The sequence below is a fragment of the Geotrypetes seraphini genome, chromosome 2 (genome assembly GCF_902459505.1).
Source record: "Geotrypetes seraphini chromosome 2, aGeoSer1.1, whole genome shotgun sequence".
NCBI lineage: Eukaryota > Metazoa > Chordata > Amphibia > Gymnophiona > Dermophiidae > Geotrypetes > Geotrypetes seraphini.
In genome coordinates, this window is record NC_047085.1 from 335,836,204 (window position 1) to 335,856,810 (window position 20,607).

General features: G+C 45.2%; 1 protein-coding gene across 11 annotated transcripts in view; it reads left to right on the top strand.

The window, feature by feature from the left end:
• SUGCT (succinyl-CoA:glutarate-CoA transferase) overlaps window positions 1–20,607 on the top strand; it is a 965,969-nt gene that overhangs the window by 39,489 nt on the left and 905,873 nt on the right. For all 11 annotated transcript variants that reach the window (XR_004538045.1, XM_033930269.1, XM_033930264.1 and 8 more), the window contains exons 4-5: window positions 3,386–3,471; window positions 16,227–16,277. Coding sequence is in view for 10 of the 11 variants with exons in the window: in XM_033930269.1 (XP_033786160.1) it covers window positions 3,386–3,471; window positions 16,227–16,277 (137 nt within the window). In the remaining variant the exon portion in view is untranslated. The remainder of the gene's footprint in view (window positions 1–3,385; window positions 3,472–16,226; window positions 16,278–20,607) is intronic.

The window sequence follows — 20,607 nt, forward strand, 5'->3', positions numbered from 1 at the left end:
CGAGGCTGTGTGAATAGGATCAGATGGTTTGCGGGGACAGGGTGGGGATGGAGACTGAGCTCACGAGGAGGAGAAGTGATGGTGACCGAGCTCATGGGGACAGGACGGGGTTGGGGACAAGCTCACGGGAACAGGGCAGAGATAGGGACAAATTTTTTCCCCGTGTCGTTCTCTAATATTTATCCTAGAGAAATGACTGTTTCTAAATGAAGAGGCTATAAACTTGGCTTTGGAATTGACATGTGGTTTACTATCTAAGTGTTTGTGGTGCAATGGTTAGACCTACAGCCTTAGCCCCTTGGACTGGACATTGTTGGTTCGAATCCCACTCTGCTTCCTGTGACAGAAGCAAAATAATAATAATAAAAAAAAGGATTAAAAGATAAAATATAATAGTGGTGCCAGCATTTCACTGCATACAATTTTTATGAAAAACAGCATAAAATCGCCATTCTAATGATGTTATAATAATGAGACGCGATAACATTATAGACATTGTGAAGACATCTATATGATGCCTAAAAGGTGATTCTGTAAAGGACATCTAACTATTTAGATGCATCTAGACCCGCTGAGCATGATTCTCTATAGTATGTCTATGCATTATAGAATCGCACTCAGCATTTTTCCACTGGATGTCTACACAACATTTTAAGAAATTCTTTATAGAATTTGGCCCTTAATGTGCATACCTGCTTGTATGCTGGAGGGACACTGGGCACCAGCAAGAGTAGAAGCAGAACTGACCCTGGGTTGGATTCATAATTTTTGCTATCCCTTTCACCACCTTTCTTAATAATAAGTTGCTGAATTTTATTCTTTAGTTTCCTAACTTTGGTACCTTTCTCAGACCTGTGCTGAGACACTATCTGCTCTCTTTCTAAATTTTGGGAACTCTCCTACCAACATAGAATTTGCCAGTCATGGCTCCTTTTATCCCTTCTATGGTGCTCAGTCTGTAACTGGGTATCCAGATAAGACAGTTTCTCAACAGAAAAAGTTCCATTGACCGGAAACTGGAGTCTTTTATTACCTTCAGTCATGCATTGCCACTGAGGGATAGGAATGAGAGCCTCCTTGCCATGACTTTTAACATAACCCCGATGGGTCCACTATTATTAGTGGCTTCCTTAATAATATCCTGCAATAATTCCTTATAAACCTGCTCATGAGAGCAATTAGTTCCCATTGTCCTACCTGAGTGAAGATCCTCTGTTGGCAAATCCAATATCAGGATCCAAGTCTTGGCACAAGCTGTTTGTTCTGAAATCCTTCCGAGGCAGACAACTTGTCTGATACTTTTCTCCCAAGTCTGGAAAGCCAAGGAGGAGAAATGCACTCGCACACACATGCGCATGCATGCAAAATGAAAGCTTTTGGGAGTGAGGACTAGTCTGCTAGCAATAGTATGAAACTTGACTGACTCAAATTTCCCTGTCAGCCTTGTGCTTTTTGTTAGCAGTCTAATCAGGATTACACAATCAGTTGTTAATCAACAAATCAGTAGATCCACGTTAGTAATTTACAGCTATTTATCTTGCATCAATCAAAAGGCAAGATCTAAGAACCAGTTAAGTCCAGTCTTCATTGTCTCGAGGGATTTACAGCCAGATTTCATACAATACAAGTGCATCATATTCAGATTATTTATGCAATGTTCTGATAACTGGTTAAAAATGTGCAATCTGTCTTAGGGCTAGATTAACTACAGATAGCAACTCAATCGCTGTTGGCCGATTCTCTAACAATAATTTATTCACTATCAAGTTTCCATGCAAATTATTTCCCCTCACTCCCTGAAAAAAAGGCAGGAGGGATGCCAATTGGGGACTTCCTTAGGCTTCTTCCTATGAAGTCCCTGATTGGTTCAGATGCCTCAGGCCCCTCCCAAGGGAGGAGCTCAAGGCATCTGAGCCAGTCAGAGCCTTAGGCCCCTCCCTGGTGCATCATGTGAGGGCCGGGTCTAAGGCCCAGTGTCGGCGAGAGAGGAGGAGCAGGAGGTGTTTTCAGTACCTCCTGCTCCCAACTTTTAAGGTATGGGGCATGGGGACCTGGAGGGGGAGAGGGGCCTCCGGTGGCAGGAGGGAGTAGGCATCCCACCTGCCTTTTTTTGGGGAGGGTAGGTCCTTCTTGGCAGGAGGGTTGGCATCCCTCCTGCCATTTGTTTTAAGTATGGGTGGGTTGCCGCATTTGTAGGGGGGGGGGCAAATGATTGTCGGGGGTCGTTGGGAGAGGGCCGTTGGTGGGGGATTTTTGTTTTTTCATTTTTATGGGACAGATATTTTGTGTGTGTAATACACATAAAATATCTGTGCCATTGAAAAAAAAATAAAACACCCCAGGCAGACCTGTCATTAACACCGACAGGTCTAAAGCAATTGGGTTTTAGATCGGTAAAACCCGATGCTGTGTAGCCAAGCGATGTAAGTGAATCAATCGCTTGTGGTTAGTGAAAACAGGTTTAGCGACGATCGCTGACTTTAGTGAATCCCCCCCTTAGTCAATTCTACAGTTCCTTGTTCTCTATAAGTTGCTCAGTATCCTTTTGTAATGGTTATACATCTCCTGTAGTTTCCTGCAGATAGATATACAGGATATAAATTCCCTTACATCGCAGAGCAAAGCTGTATTTTAGCTAAAGCTGTGAGAATCTATTCACTTCTGGCATGAAAGGAATGTTTGATCTATAAGTCCAGATACAATCCATTAGACAGGGGGATTCTTTTCTCATAATGCTCATCAGGCCCTTCAACTCCCTTAGATTTGCCTCTGGATGATATAGCAAGAGAAGGGTGGGGCCATAGCAAATTGACAGTGAAGAACTCATCACCTGGTTTAAAGAAACATTTATGCCAGATTTGGGGATGTGTTTAAAGTCCATGCCCCTTTTCTGGATGATTGCTGCTGCAATGGCTTGGATATAGGGAGGAGTATTGGATTAAAATATTGGGGAAGAGCTTTGTAAACAATGAACAAAGGCTCATGTTGTCTCAGGGCTTCTATATCTGTCATAAATGGGCAGTGACTGGGCATTGCAGAAAATTCCAAATGAGCTGGAAGCCAAAAAAGTAGGATGAGCATGCCTGATTTGGAGAAAAGAGTAGAAGGATACTTTCTCTCATTAATTATGGTATGCCTTTTTGATTTATTCCTTGACATGATTTTGTGCATAGAGGTGTATTGCAAGTTTTAGTGATAAAATTTTCCTTTAAAACATATGAATTCACTTGTCCACATCTCCTGGAAAATTGACATTGTTTACTGGCTTATATTTAAGATAAAAAAAACAACAACACAGTTTGCCCTGACTAGCTTTCACTTAGCACTTGATTTAAAACTTATATACAGTGAGATGTTGCTGGAAGAATTTTGTTTTTGTTTCCAGGGTCTGGTGATGATACAAGATCATGGGGACCTCCTTTCGTAGGATCTGAAAGTGCTTATTTTCTCAGTGTCAATCGAAATAAGAAGGTAAGGAGAAGCTATTTGTCATTTTTACATTGTAACATTTAGGGGTAAATTCTCAAAAAGTCACCTAAAATTAGGCACTAGGGTAGAGGGCCCTATGATGCCAATTATATACCTAATTGCCCTTATAGAATGATAGCAGGCGTTGATTTTTATGCACTCATTTAGGCATGGCTGCTTATGCCGTGTCAGTGGCTGGTGTAAATGTCCATGACAAAATGCTGCAGTTGCGTACATAACTGCCAGAATTCTATAACTTCTATGTCCTGGCCAGTAACGGGCTTCAAGAAGTGTAGCCAGTGCCAGCGTATGATTTCCCTCACGGACCCACACCGCTGGTGTCTTAAGTGTGTTGGTCCTGACCATAGTCTGTTGTCGTGCCTGCGCTGTGCTAATCTTTAACCTTGAGCCCTTAAACGTCGTCGAGTTCAAGTGGAAAAGCTGTTCAGGATGGACTCTTCGGCTACACAGTGAGCGAGGCACAAAATCTGCACATCCCCAGATTCAGAAAGGGGTGCAAAAAGGGTCGAACAAAAGACCCAGTATGGATGACTAAAATAGTGAAGGAAGCGATAGGCAATAAGAAAAATTCATTCAGGGAATGGAAAAAGGACAAAACTGAAGGGAACCAGAAGGAGCACAGGAAGTATCAAAAAGAATGTCACCGTGTGGTTCGAAAAGCCAAAAGAGAGTACGAAGAGAGGCTAGCCAGGGAGGCACGAAATTTCAAACCGTTCTTCAGATATGTTAAAGGGAAACAGCCAGCTAGGGAGGAGGTAGGACCGCTGGACGAAGGAGACAGGAAGGGAGCGGTGAAGGAGGAGAAAGAAGTCGCAGAAAGACTCAACATGTTCTTCTCGTCTGTATTTACAAACGAAGACACAACCAACATACCGGAACCTGAACAAATATTCAATGGAAATCAAGCAGAAAAATTAACATCCATGGAAGTGAGCCTTGATGATGTACACAGGCAGATAGAAAAACTTAAAACTGACAAATCCCCGGGTCCGGACGGAATCCATCCCAGGGTTCTGAAGGAATTAAAGGAGGAGATAGCGGAACTACTGCAGCAAATTTGCAACCTATCCTTGAAAACAGGCATGATCCCGGAGGATTGGAAGATAGCCAATGTCACGCCCATCTTTAAAAAGGGATCAAGAGGTGACCCGGGAAACTACAGACCAGTGAGTTTGACTTCGGTTCCGGGGAAACTGACGGAAGCACTGATTAAAGAACACATCGATGAACATCTGGAAAGAAACGAACTTTTGAAAACAACCCAACATGGTTTCTGCAGGGGGAGATCGTGCCTAACGAACTTATTGCACTTCTTCGAAGGAATTAACAAACGGATGGACAGAGGAGACCCCATAGACATCATATACCTTGATTTCCAAAAAGCCTTTGACAAGATGCCTCACGAACGTCTACTCCGGAAACTGAAGAACCATGGAGTGGACGGAGACGTACATAGATGGATCAGAAACTGGTTGGCGGGTAGGAAACAGAGGGTAGGGGTGAAGGGCCACTACTCGGACTGGATGGGGGTCACGAGTGGTGTTCCGCAGGGCTCAGTGCTCGGGCCGCTGCTATTTAATATATTCATAAATGATCTAGAAACAGGCACGAAGTGTGAGATAATAAAATTTGCGGACGATACAAAACTATTTAGTGGAGCTGGGACTAAAGAGGAATGCGAAGAATTGCAAAGGGACTTGAACAAATTGGGGGAATGGGCGGCGAGATGGCAGATGAAGTTCAACGTTGAGAAATGTAAAGTATTGCATGTTGGAAACAGAAACCCGAGGTACAACTATACGATGGGAGGGATATTATTGAATGAGAGCAACCAAGAAAGGGACTTGGGGGTAATGGTGGACATGACAATGAAGCCGACGGCACAGTGCGCAACAGCCGCTAAGAAAGCAAATAGAATGCTAGGCATAATCAAGAAGGGTATTACAACAAGGACAAAAGAAGTTATCCTGCCATTGTATCGGGCGATGGTGCGCCCGCATCTGGAATACTGCGTCCAATATTGGTCTCCGTACCTTAGGAAGGATATGGCGTTACTCGAGAGGGTTCAGAGGAGAGCGACACGCTTGATAAAAGGGATGGAAAACCTCTCATACGCTGAGAGATTGGAGAAACTGGGTCTCTTTTCCCTGGAGAAGAGGAGACTTAGAGGGGATATGATAGAGACTTATAAGATCATGAAGGGCATAGAGAGAGTAGAGAAGGACAGATTCTTCAAACTTTCGAAAAATAAAAGAACAAGAGGACACTTGGAAAAGTTGAAAGGGGACAGATTTAAAACGAATGCTAGGAAGTTCTTCTTTACCCAACGAGTGGTGGACACCTGGAATGCGCTTCCAGAGGGAGTAATAGGGCAGAGTACAGTACAGGGGTTTAAGAAAGGATTGGACAATTTCCTGCTGGAAAAGGGGATAGAGGGGTATAAATAGAGGATTACTGCACAGGTCCTGGACCTGTTGGGCCGCCGCGTGAGCGGACTGCTGGGCATGATGGACCTCAGGTCTGACCCAGCAGAGGCATTGCTTATGTTCTTATGTTCTTATGTACACCTTCGACCTCGGGCCCTGACTTGGTCCAGATTTCAGCCGGGGGTCCTCCTGCTTCCACGACTCCGACCTCGAGTCTAATCAGGCCTTCCTCATTTGGATCGTGTTTGACCTCGAGTATACCTGCTTTATCTTCCCCTGAGCTTCCCTCAGATCAGATACCTAAGCAGAAGGTTTCTGCGGTGTTCCTCAAGTTATTCAAGCATCAGTCCAAGCCAAATAATGCTTCTACTGCCACCTCGGAGCCTATAGCCTTAGCAAGTGATCCAGTTTCAGACTCGGATCCACAATTGCAGGCTTCTCTCCAGACCATGTTAAAGCAGAAATTTGTTCAGTTACTGACCAAATACATTCCTGCCTCAACTCTGTTTCCTGCAGTCCAGCCTGAGCAATCAGCAGTCTCCTGTGAGGTCGAGTCCCTCCCTGTGCCTCGAGCTGAGTCTACACACTCTATGCAAGGAGTCGAGCCTTTGCGAGTGTCTGGTCTCGAATTTACACACTCATGCAAGGAGTCAAGTCTTTGAGAGTGTCTGGTCTGGAATCTACACACTCTATGCAAGGAGTCCCGTCTTTGCGAGTGTCTGGTCTTGAATCTACACACTCTATGCAAGGAGTCGAGTCATTGCGAGTGTCTGGTCTGGAATCTACACACTCTATGCAAAGAGTTGAGTCTTTGCGAGTGCCTGGTCTGGAATCTACACACTCTATGCAAGGAGTCGAGTCATTGCGAGTGTCTGGTCTGGAATCTACACACTCTATGCAAAGAGTTGAGTCTTTGCGAGTGCCTGGTCTGGAATCTACACACTGTACGCAAGGAGTCGAGTCTTTGTGAGTGCCTGGTCTGGAATCTACACACTGTACGCAAGAAGTCGAGTCTTTGCGAGTGCCTGGTCTGGAATCTACACACTGTACGCAAGAAGTCAAGTCTTTGCGAGTGCCTGGTCTGGAATCTGCACACTCTATGCAAGGAGTCGAGTCTTTGCGAGTGCCTCGACAGGAATCCACACACTCTATGCAAGGAGTCGAGTCTTTGCGAGTGCCTCGATCCAAACCACTGAGTCTATGGGGTTTTGATCTACAGCGTCTAGCCCTGTTCATTCACCAGCGGCATTGCCCGTCTCCAGGCATAGGGCGAACTCTCCTCGATCTCAACCGAGACCTACTTCCAGGCAGCACTCTCGTCATAGATTGAGGCCCTCATCGAGACATCCATCGAGGTGCAGGTCTTCTTCTGCAAAAAAGCCTTCTTCATCCAGGCCTAAATCCAGATCTTCCAGCTCTTCGAGGTCTCCACTTCCAGACCCCGAGGACTCAGCTGATTCCAATGCCTCCTCAAAGTCTGTGTATTCTTTGGGTTACCAGTACTCTAGAGCAGCTTCGCCTTCCTTCTCCACTCGATGCGCCTCGAGGTCATCAAGTCCTTCTTGAGGCCAGGCTTTAGCAGATCAATTATCTTTTTCCTCCTTTCTTCGTCAAATGGCTGACAACCTGGAAATTAAATTGAATGCCGGTTCTAAACATTCTAAGGAGTATTTAAAGGAAATGCATTTGCCTCAGCCTCCTGCGGAATCCCTCAAGCTTCCTCTTAATAGGCTTTTGTCTTAAACTTTCAAAATAAATCTAGATACTCCTTATGCTATACCTGCTGTTCCAGGTAAATTGGAATCGAGGTATAGAACATTACATTGCAAGGGATTTGAGAATTCACAGTTATCTCGCCAATCCCTTCTTGTGGAATCTTCATTAAAGAGGACCCATCCTTCCAGAGTATATACCACAGTAACTCCTGGAAGAGAGGGCAAGACCATGGACAAGTTTGGCCATTGCCTTTACCAGAATTCCATGATGGCCTCTAGAGTCCTTTTTTTTTTTTTTTTTTAAATAATTTTTATTAGCAAATGCAACACAGATGATACAGAAATCCAACGGTACAAGGACACAAGGTCCAAAAATAGGGAATACAAATCGAACTGTAAAACGAGCTGGCATTCACAGAAAAGAAAAATGGGCCGGACGGGCTCTGTACCCTCCAGTCGCAATCTGAAAATTTTTCAGATAAAGAACATGAGCAACCCCTCCAGTCATACCACAAATGCACTAATTCCAGACACTCCGTACGAACCACAACAAACACTCCACATACACCCCCTTTCACATATACCAACACACACATAGGGAACTGCACCAAAAGCCCCTAAGCAGGAAGAAAGAGAGAAAGAGAGAAGAACGAGAAAAGAAAGAGAAAAAGAGAGGAGAAAGAGAAGGAACTGTGGATTCAAGAGAGATTATCCAGCTGTGCCACCGAGTTCCCGGGACACAGCGACAAGGCCGCCTTCCAGAACCCCACATAACAGCGAAGGTCAATCCTCCCCCCCTTGGGAGTGCGATGAATTTCAAAGTGGGCTACCTGAGCAAGCCGATGTAGCCAATGAGTAAAGGAAGCTGCCTGATCAGACACCCAATATTGCAAGAGGAGTTTTTTCACCAAGAGGAAGGCTAGATAAAGAAATTTCTGCTGAGGAATCGAAAAACCAGCCTCCTCCAATACTCTCTGGTCGCCCAATAAGAGCATGCCATAGTCACATGGAATAGGACGGTGCACAATTTGCTCCAAAAAAGGGAGAACCTTCAACCGCAAATCAGTGGACAGGCATTCCAAAAAATGATGAACCAAGGTCCCAGCAGAGCGGCGACACCTAGTACAGACAGCCCCCTCCCAGAGGCCCATAAGAGCCCCGTGCTTCCTAGAGATATACGCCCTGTGTAATATCTTAAACTGCATCTCCTGGAGATCGGAGGTGCCTCCCATAAGTCTAATATGACCAAACAGTGCAAGGAACGTGCTCTGATCCCCCAGAAAGCCCAGCTCCCTCCGCCACACAGAGGCCACTCCATCAAGGATACCCGCAGACATGTTTGCCCGCAGCATATGACCCCACGTAGAGAGTTTGTTCTGGGCCGATAGAACCAGGAAGAAGAGTGCATCCAGAGGACCACAGAGCCAAGCATCCCCCCACTGCCGAAGGAGCGTAGTATAATAGTGGCGGATCTGAAGATACACCCAAAAGTGGTTCGGGGGCAGATCCCATCTCCGCTGAATCTGGGCAAAGGAAGGAAATGCACCCTCACCACCCCCATCCCAAACATCCCTCAAGGTCTTACACCCCCGCTGCTCCCACACCTGGAGTCGAGAAGGGCCCATCACTGGGACAAAAGCAAGGTTACCACACAAAGGCAGGAGCGCCGACGCAGCAGGCGTTTTCTGTTGGTGGCGCCTCTACCACCTCCACGCCAACCTAAGCGGCTGGAAAAGGCTCATTGTAGAGGAACCCCCGGGAACCGCCGTTGGCGGCAAATGGAGAAGTGCCAAAAAGGAATGCGGCGCACACCAGGAAGAGAGCCAACCCCCAGGGGCATACTTATAATGTCCAGTCCAGCCCTCATGAATAAAGTGAAACAGAGCCGCTATGTTATAATGTCTAACATCCGGAAGATTCAAGCCCCCCTGCGATCTGTCCAGCATCAGTTTAGTATAGCTAATGCGAGCCCTCTTGCGTCTCCAAATGAAAGTAGAAATAGTGGAACGAAAAGCCCGCACATCCCGAGTGAAGAGCCACACAGGGAGAGTCTGTAAGGGATACAAGATCTTTGGCAGGAGAACCCTTTTGGTGAGAGCTACTTTAACCTACAAGCCCAACGGTAACTCCCTCCATCGTTCACATTGAGCCGCGATTTGCTCAAGAAGGCAACGAACATTATACTGATACATGAGGGACAAGTCAGGGGTCAGGTACACACCGAGATACCGCAACGGCCCAGCAACAGGCGGTATAGAAAGAGCGGAGTGCCTGAGCTCCTTGAGAGTAGAATCCAAAGGCAACAGCTCGGACTTGGCACAATTAACCCGCAGCCCCGAAAAGTTACCAAAAGTTCGAACCACCCCGAGTGCTCTCCAGATCGTCTATAGGATTATCAAGATAGAGTAGGATGTCATCTGCGAAAAGATTTATCCAACTCTCCCTATCTCCTATCCGAATTCCCCAAATGGAAGGATCGGTGCGCAGCTTTACCGCCAAAGGTTTGAGGGCTAGCACAAAGAGAAGAGGGGAAAGAGGACATCCCTGCCGGGTACCTCTGCCCAAAGGAAAAGGAGCAGTAAGACTCCCGTTCACCAGCAAGCGCGCCTGCGGGTGAAGATATAAACTACGAATCCATTCAGGGAAGCGGCCGACCAAGCAGCCTCTAGAGTCCTAAATTACAATTTCGTCTTCACGACTTATTTGAAGTTTTTGATTGACTATCTTCCAAGTTTTATGAAGAACTTGGATGAACATAGACATTTGGAATTTCTGGAGCTTGGTGCTACCTTGGCGCAACTCCAACTACATCTTCTCCAGTCATCTTACGATGCCTTTGAACTTTCTTCCAGGGTCACTGCTTTCTCAGTAGCAATGTGCCACCTGGCCTGACTTCGTACCATTGATAAGGACCCTAATTTTCAGGATCGTCTGGCTATTATTCCTTGTGAAGGCAATGACCTCTTTGATGAATCCATAGAGGCTGCCACCAAGAAGTTGTCTGAGCATGAAAAATCTTTTGCTTCCATTGTCAGACCAAAGCCTAAGCCAGCTCCTGCAAAGCCTTCTCGACCTCTTCCAAGTTTCCAGAGGCGTTATCCTCAAAGGGTGGCTCCTTATACTTGAGTACCCGCAAAGAAACAACAACAGCAGAAGCAACAGAAACCTCAACCTTCTGCTGCACCTAAAGGCTGCTCAGCCTTTTTGACTGTCTCACACAGAGCATAATCTCCATCATTCTGCCTCTGTCCTCCCTTCCCCCCATAGGAGGTCGTCTCCATCATTTTTACCATCGATGGGAGACCATTACATCCAACCTCTGGGTGTTGTCAATAATCAGGGAAGGATACTCTCTTCATTTCTCTCAGATTCCACCAGAGCTTCCTCCAAGAGAGTATCCTTCCAATCCATCCCAGAGTGCCCTTCTTCTTCAGTAAGCTCAAGCTCTGCTTCATCTCCGTGCCATCAAGTTCCATTGGAACAGCAGAGCAGGAGGTTTTACTCCCGTTACTTCCTAGTTCCAAAAAAGACGGGCAATCTGCAACCCATTCTGGATCTCAGGGCTTTCAACAAATGTATAATCAAAGAAAAATTTTGCTTGCTGTCCCTGGTATCCCTTTATCACCTTCTAGATCAGAACGATTGGTTATGTTCTCTAGATCTCAAGGAGGCATACACTCACATCCCCTCCCGTCAGTACCTCAGATTTCGGGTGGGAAACTGCATTTTCAATACAGAGTGCTACCCTTTGGCTTGGCATCATCTCCCAGAGTGTTCACCAAGTGCCTTGTAGTGGTAGCAGCAGCTCTAAGGAACCATGGTCTTCAGGTGTTTCCCTACCTACGTGACTGGCTCATCAAAGATTCAACATCTCAGGAGGTTATTGTAGCGACCCAGTGGACTACGTGGTTCCTACAAAGCTTGGGATTCGAAATCAACTTTCCCAAATCCCAACTTCAGCCCTCTCAGAATCTACAATTCATCAGAGCTGTTCTGGACACTATCTAACTCAGAGCATTCCTTCCTCAACAACGTCTGGATGCTCTTATTCAGCTCTGTCACAAAGTGTCTTCCCGCTCTTCACTCTCAGCAAGACACATGATGGTACTACTAGGTCACATGGCCTCCACAGTACACGTAACTCCTTTTGCCAGACTTCACCACCGAATTCCTGAGTGGACCCTGGCATCTTAGTGGATGCAGGCTTGTGATCCACTGTCTCAACACATTACAGTCACTCCTTCATTGAAATAGTCTCTCCACTGGTGGATGCTCTCTTCCAATCAGATGCCACCTCATCAGAAGGTCCTCCCGACAGATTCTTCGACCTATGCTTGGGGGGCTCACCTTGACGGTGTCTGTACTCAAGGCCACTGGTCCAGCACGAATCGTCAGTGTCATATTAATCTGTTGGAACTCAGAGAGATCTTCAGTGCTCTCAAAGCTTTTCAACATCTTCTTCAAGACCAGGTAGTCCTCATCTGAACAGACAACCAAGTCGCCATGTACTATGTCAACAAGTAGGTAGGAACGGGATCTCCCTCCCTTTGTCAAGAAGCTCTGAAGGTTTGGGTCTGGGCAATCCTCTACAACACCTTCCTGAAAGATGTTTACATCCAAGGGCGAAAAACTTTGGCGGACAAATTGAGTCATCTTCTGCAACCTCACGAATTGGATACTCAATTCCTCGCCTCTTCATCACATTTTTTCTCAGTGGGGAACTCCTCAGGTAGATCTCTTTGCATATACCCACAACCACAAACTGACTCAGTTCTGCTGCAGGATCTATTCTCCTCATCACTTCGAGGTAGATACTTTTCCTCTCATTCTCAAAACTCTTCTCAAGTTGAAGAACGATCATGCCACTATGATTCTGATAGCTCCTCGGTGGCCGAGACAACCTTGGTACCTTCTACTTCAACTCAGCAGCAGGGAGCCATACCCTCTATCAGTGTTTTCATCTCTACTTACAGAGTCAAGGATCTTTACTTCATCCCAATCTACAGTCTCTGCACCTGACAGCTTGGTACCTCTCAACATAACTCCTCTTCACTTTTTTCAACATGTAAGGCACATTTTAGAGACTTCTAGAAAGCCTGCCACTAGACAATGCTACCACCAAAAATGGACTAGTTTTTCTACGTGGTGCATCTCTCATGACATGGAGCCTCGAGATACCTCCTTGGCTTCTATCTTGGATTATCTTTTGCACTTGTCTACTTCTGGCCTCAAGTCTACATCCATTCGAGTCCATCTCAGTGCAATTGCTGCTTTTTATCAGCCTATTGGAAGGGAAACCCCTCTCTGCTCATCCTGTGGTTTCCAAATTTATGAAAAGACTTTTCAACATCAAACCTCCTTTCAGACCACCTCCAGTGGTTTGGGATCTCAATGTTGTTCTTTCTCAATTGATGAAGCCTCCATTTGAACCAATGTCTATGGCTCATCTGAAGTATCTCACTTGGAAATTGGTGTTTCTCACTGCCCTCACATCTGCTCGAAGAGTCAGTGATCTGCAAGTGTTAGTTGCTGATCCACCTTTCACAGTTTTCCATCATGACAAGATGGTCCTCCGTACTCATCCTAAATTCTTACCTAAAGTGGTTTCAGAATTTCATCTCAACCAATCTATTATACTTCCAGTGTTTTTTCCAAGACCTCATTCTCATCCTGGAGAATCAGCTCTTCTTACTCTGGATTGTAAACGTGCTTTGGCCTTCTACTTGGAACGCACCAAACCACACAGAACTGCTCCTCAACTTTTTGTCTCCTTCGATCCAAGCAAGTTGGGACATATTTTCTAAGTATACCATCTCCAACTGGATGGCTGCTTGTATCTCTTTCTGCTCTGCCCAGGCTGGACTGCATCTATAGAGTCGAATCACAGCCCACAAAGTCAGAGCTATGGCGGCTTCAGTAGCTTTCCTCAGATCCACTCCTATTGAGGAAATTTGCAAAGCTGCCACCTGGTCCTCGGTTCATACTTTCATCTCTCACTATTGTCTGGATGTTTTCTCCAGACGGGATGGCCATTTTGGCCAGAGAGTATTACAAAATTTATTCTCCTAATTTGCCAACACTCCCGCCATCCCATTCTGGTTAGCTTGGAGATCACCCACATGTGAGAATAGGTTGCCTGCTTGTTCTTGGATAAAGCACAGTTACTTACCATAACAGTTGTTATCTAGGGACAGCAGGCAACTATTCTCACAACCCACCCACCTCCCCTGGTTGGCTTCTCTGCTAACTACCTGAACTGAGGAGACTCGCCCTGTGCTGGGCAGGAAGGCACTCGCGCATGCGTGGTGCGGCAGACTCGAAACTTCTACATTTCTCCAAATAAGTCTGCTTGCGAGGCTTTCCGCATCCGGGCTCCGTGGATGATGTCACCCACATATGAGAATAGCTGCCTGCTGTCCCTGGATAACAACTGTTACGATAAGTAACTGTGCTTTCCCCTCTGTGCAGCATCTTTCTCTCTTCTCCCCCCCCCATGCACCATCTCTCCCTGCCCTTCACCCTTTGTCCAACATTTCTCCCTCTCTTCTCCATGCATGTCTCTCTCCTCTCCACCATATGCAAGATTTCTCCCTCTCACCCCTTTCTACCTCTTTTGCATCTCTCTCTTCCTCTTCTACACCTTATGTCTAACAATTTTTCCTCTCTCCCCCCCCCATGTGTAGCAGTTTTCCATCCCTCCTAACCCCCTGTGCAGCAGCTTCCCTCCCTCCCATCCCTGTGAGCAGCAGATTTTCATCCCTCTCTCCCTTCCCCCTATGCAGCAGCTTTCAACCCTCCTATTCTCCTGTGCTGCACCTCCCAACCAACCCCTCCTCTCCCCATCGGGCCTCCTAAGGTAGCAGCAGTGGTGGCTGGCTGGTAGAGGCAGTGCGGTGAACAGGTTGTTTGCGACCTGCCCCCACCAGGGTTTCCCTCTGCCACGTCTTCAGTGACATCAGAAGTGATGCGACAGAGGGAAGGCCCCAGTGGGGCAGGCCAGGAGCAGCCTCTTCATTGCGCTGCCTCTACCCACCAGCCACCACTGCTGCTGCTTTAGGAAACCCAGAGGTATGTCAGGACTCACCCATCATAACATCGGAAACACTTTCCATGTTTGTAAGCACCAAATCCAGTATTGCCCCATTCTGCACGGGTTCCATTACCAATTGCTGGAACAGTTCTCCTTGTAGTGAATCTAGGATCTCTCTGCTTCTAGAAGACCCCATAATAGGGATATCCCAATCAATATCTGACACGTTAAAATCGCCTATTAGTAGTACTTCCCCTTTTACAGCTATATTTTGAGTGTTTGCTATTAAATCTCTGTTCACTTCTCCTGTCTGTGAAGGAGGCCTGTATATCATACCAATGTAAATACTTTTTCCATCCCCTCTTTCCAGATTGACCCACAGTGACTCTTCCTTACCCTGTAGTTCCTGTAATTGTGTGGCTTTAAAATTATCTTTAATATATAACACCATTCCTTCTCCTTTTCTTCCTATCCTGTCTTTCCTGAACAGATTATAACCCGCTATAACTATATCCTAGTCATGGTTCTCCATGAGCCATGTCTTCGTGATAGCCACTAAATCCAAATCAGCCTTTTCCATCACAACCTCTAGATCCAGAACCTTGTTTTCCACATTTCAAGCATTAGTACATACTGCTTTCCAAACATTGCCCCTTTTTCTCATGTATGTAGAGAAATTTAATGAATCACTTACCTCAGGGATTACTTGGGGGCTTTCATAACCCTGCCTCAATGATTCTAGTTTAAAGCCTTCTTCAGTAGGTTAGTCAGTCTGCTGCTGAAAACACTTCTTCCCTTATATGATAGATGCCATCGATGGAGGAGTGTGTGGCGCAGTGGTTGAAGCTACAGCCTCAGCACCCTGGGGTTGTGGGTTCAAACCCTGCGCTGTTCCTTGTGACCCTGGGCAAGTCACTTAATCCTCCATAGCCCCAGGTACGTTAGAGAGATTGTGAGCCCACCGGGACAGATAGGGAAAATGATTTGAGTATCTGATTGTAAAAACCACTTAGATAACCTTGATATGCGGTATATAAAATCCTAATAAAACATGAAAACATGATGGACTTCTATAATTTGTATTGCATATGTAGTAAAACAGATCAGAAGGGGCTGGAGTAGGTTTTGATATTTGAGGAAGTAGGGCCATTCCATGACAGACTTTTTAATGGACTGAGCCCTGAAAATGGCAAGGATGGATCAGAAGAAAGCATTGTTTAAGTACAGGTCTTGCATATCTCAGGGAGAGGGAAGACATCTTATAGTGGAACTTGGCAAGCAAAATGCAATAATATACTGGATTGTTGGTTCAACATTGCCTTGATAATAAATGTGACTGTTGGGCAGACTGGATGGACCATGCAGGTCTTTGCCTGCCTTCATTTACTATGTTGCCTGCTACAGGTAAGTAACTTTACTATCCCAGCTATAGTTCAATTGATTTAGCAGCACAAAAGGATTGCAAAGAAATCTTTCATGTTATATGATATGCTTCTAAAAAGTGATTTTTCTTACCACCAGTTTTTTTAAATTTATAAAATAAAAAAATGTTATTTTCTCTTACAGAGCATAGCTGTTAATATAAAGGATCCAAAGGGGCCAAGAATTGTCAGAGAGGTAGGTGAAACACTGAAAATCAAATTTTTAACCTTTTACACTTTTTTCTCCAGTCATGGTACATGGGCTTGCCTTGCCATTGGGTCTTTAGTGCATCTGAGATCCTGAAAGCTATGCAGGTTTCAGTAGAGATGCCAGACTAATAATGTACCATCAATCTGGGCAATAGCAGATGGGCAGTGTTGGAGGTGGAGGATTGCATTTGATGCGACAAAACAGTGACAACATTGAATGTATACGGCACAGAAGAAAGGCCCGGCAATCTACTTCTGCCAAGAAAACTTGATGATGATGAGACATAAAGAATCAACGTATAGTGCTGGAAGATGGTCTTCTAGGTCGGAAGGCACTCCCCATGCTACTAGGGAAGAACTGATCCATAACCCAGAGTATGCTCAGTGTTTGAAGTTGACGGATCAAATCTGCCAGGACATCCTGAAGCTGATGTTGCTGGACAGAAAAGGGAGAACAGAATCTGTAAAGATATTTTTAACATAGGGACATGGCATGTACGAAGCATGAATCAAGGAAAATTGGAAATTGTTAAAGACCAAATAGAAAAACCCCCAAAATTGATTTGATAAGGATCAGTGAACTCAAATGGACAGGGCCTTTTTCAATCAAGCGAGCATTAGATCTGCTACTCTGGTCAGGAAAAGCAGGAAAAATGACGTGGCATTCATTCTCAACAATAAGCTTTCAAACACGGTACTAAAGAACAATGTTATCAGTGATAGAGTCATGTCAATCTGTCTACAGGGAAAGCCAATCAATGTCACCTTGATCCAAGTATATGCTCCAATAAAAGAGGATCAAACACCGAAACAAGATCTACTGATCATTGTGGGGGTTTTCAATGCAAAAGCAGGAAGTACACCTGAAGATGCAGTGGTTGGAATCCATGGCATAGGAAAAAGAAATGAAGCTGGGATTTACTTAGTACAGTTTTGAAAAGCGAACTGTCAGTCATGAAGACACATTTCCAACACCATAAGCATTGCCAGCACACATGTACCTCTCCAAATGGCATATATCATTGCATTACATTACATTGGTGTCTTTTATTCTGCCAACACCTTGCGGTTCTAGGCGGATTACAATAAGAGAAGTTTCTGGTTATATCCAGAAGATTACAAGATAGATTGAGGTAACCGGTTATGTCATGAGCTTGTCTTGATAAATTTCCTAAATAACATGGTTTTGATTTCTCTTCTGAAGATTTTGTAGTTTGGTGTCAAAATCAAAATGACTACTGTATTTTTCGCTCTATAAGACACACTTTTTCCACCCCACCTAAAAGGGGGTGGAAAAGTGGGTGCATCTTATGAAGCAAATACACCTCCCCCTACCCCCCCAGTACCTTTTTTTAACTGATGAATCACGAGAACTGACGGCAGTCAATCATGGAGCGGCATGGGATCAGACAGGATGTGCAAAGGTCGCGCTTCTGCATTATGCGCCACTCTGCAATGAGAAAGGCAGCTGTTCAGCAGGAGACTGCGCTGGACCACAGCCAGTTAAAATAAAGGTACCGGGGGGGCTTCGGGCTTCCCAGCACCAGACGCACCTATTTGTAGAGGAGGAAAAATCAAGAAAAAAAATTCTGAACCAAATTTTTTTTTCTTGGTTTTTCCTCCTCTACATGTAGGTGCGTCTTATAGACTGAAAAATACGGTACATCTGCATAGGACAGAGTTGGAAATCTGCAATTTTGACTACAAGGACTAAACCAGGAGACCTTGGGAGAACTCCCTCCACTCTGATTTGATCTTAGGAGAACCCCATTTTCTCACTGGTCTTCCATATTGGCCAAGACCTAATGGGGTCCCAAATCCAAAAGTTTACCCTTCCCTTCACTAGACCAAAGCTTGCTTTACAGTCCTACATCTCGCAATGATTCAAATCTTTGTTGGTGAAAAATTCTCCTTCTCTGAAACATCATCAATTTATGTGTCTAATGAACACACTTTTTTCCAATTCCCTAGCAAACATTTAGAGAGAACTGCTACAATTTTGGAAGATGCCATCTGTTATCTCAATCGCGGTCTCGCCTTGAATATCGCATTCAATTCTGGTTGTCATATCTCAAAAAAACATATAGCAGAATTAGAAAAGGTTTAAAGAAGAGCGACAAATAGAGAATGACACAGGGACTGTTTACAGCGGTAAACCGTGGTCGATGTAGTAAACCTGCAGGAATTGAGACATTTGCAACTGGTTTACCGCAGGAATGGGGACAAGACCTTTCATCGCCCTGCAGGAATGGGGACAAGACCTTTTACTGCCCTGTGAGAATGGTGAAAAGTCTTGCTCCTATGGTAAAAAAAAACTGCGCCCGTGTCAGACTCGGCATCTCCTTTCCAGCTCCTCTTGCACCTATTTTACCTTCAGGAGCCAGCCATACCACGATGAAGATAAATATTCAATTTTGCTTCAGTTTGATTTGTCAGCGGCGTTTGATATAGTACATCATGACATTTTGCTCCAATTACTTCCAGATATCGGTCTTAATCAGGTTGTTCTTGTTTGGTTTTTCTAAATTTTTATTGTCCCGATCTTATTAAGTTAATATTGATGGTAATATTTCTAATTCCTGGCAACCTCCTTGCAGAGTTCCCCAGGGCTCTCCGCTTTCCCCAATTTTGTTCAATCTTTATATAAGAACTTTGAATATTTGTAAGCTGTCAGTGTGGGAAATGCTTTTTACTTATGTGGATGACATTTTTATACTGATTGAGATTGACCTAAATATTACCAATTTAAACTTTTAAAATAAATTACTGTATCTCTAAACTTCAAACTTGGGCTATGTCTGTCCAGATGAGGCTAAATGGGAATACTTTTTGATTCTTCTCTTACTTTTAAGGATCAAATAAACTCTCTGGTTAAGAAATGTTTTTTTCAGCTTACGAATGTTGAGGGAAGTCAGATCTCTTTTCTATCAACGTCATTTTTCTGTTTTGGTCCAATCTATCTTAATAAAACCCTAAGCGTGCATGCGCACTTACAGCTTCGTGATCCCTGCCTCTGTGATCTGTAGCTTCGTGGCAGTGTTTGACGCGTTCAGCTGGAGACTGTGGTGGTTTGTGTGCGGCGGACCCTTTTCCCTATGCTTTAGTTGCAGCGTGTGGCAGTGGCGGCGGACTGGGTGTGTGTGTGTTTGAAGTGGCGGTAGGCCAGACAGTAGGTAGCAGCAGCGGAGGCCAGTACGGGGGGGGGGGAGACGCTTTGGCTTCGGTGCTGCAGGCAGGCAGGCAGGCAGGCTGGCTTTAGCGCAGCATATAGGGAGGGAGGTAGGCTGGGTAGCTTCGGAGGAGGGGGGTGGGACAAAGGCTTGGAAGGCAGTGAGGGGGGACATAGGAAGGAGCACTGGGTGCACTAAGGACATGGGAAGGGGCACTGGGGACACTAAGGACATGGGAAGGGCACTAAGGACATAGGAAGGAGGCACAGGGGCACTAAGGACATGGGAAGGAGGCACTGGGGGCACTAAGGACATAGGAAGGAGGCACTGGGGCACTAAGGACATAGAATGGAAGGAGGGAGGGAATACAAAGGGACAATTGTTGGGCCTGAGTATAGAAAGTGGCCAAGGAGAGAGAGAGAGAGAGACAGAAAGAAAGAAAGACAGACAGACACATCTACTCTAGCACCTGTTAATGTAACGGGCTTAAACACTTGTCTATTATATTATCCCGGTTAGATTATTGTAACGCCATTTATCTTGGCATCACTAAGAACTGCCTTCAAAGACTACAATTGATTCAGAATACCTCCGCAAAGTTGATCTATGGAAAAAGCAAATTCGACCATGTGACTCCTTTGCTTTTCTCTCTCCATTGGCTCCCGGTTTATTTTAGAATTCAGTTTTAAGTGTTAACATAAGAACATAAGAACTGCCATCTCCGGATCAGACCTTCGGTCCATCAAGTCCGGCGATCCGCACACGCGGAGGCCCTGCCAGGTGTACACCTGGCGTAATTTATAGTCCACCATATCTTTATATGCCTCTCTTAAGGAGATATGCATCTAGTTTGCTCTTGAAGCCTAGGACGGTCGATTCCGCAATAATCTCCTCTGGGAGGGCATTCCAGGTGTCAACCACTCTCTGAGTGAAGCAGAACTTCCTGACATTAGTCCTGAACCTGTCCCCCCTTAGCTTCATTACATGTCCTCTAGTCCGTGTCAAATTGGACAATGTAAATAATCTTCTCTGCTCTATTTTGTCGATTCCTTTCAGTATTTTGAAGGTCTCGATCATATCCCCACGCAGTCTCCTTTTCTCAAGGGAGAACAATCCTAGTGTTATAAGTCTGTCCTCGTATTCCAG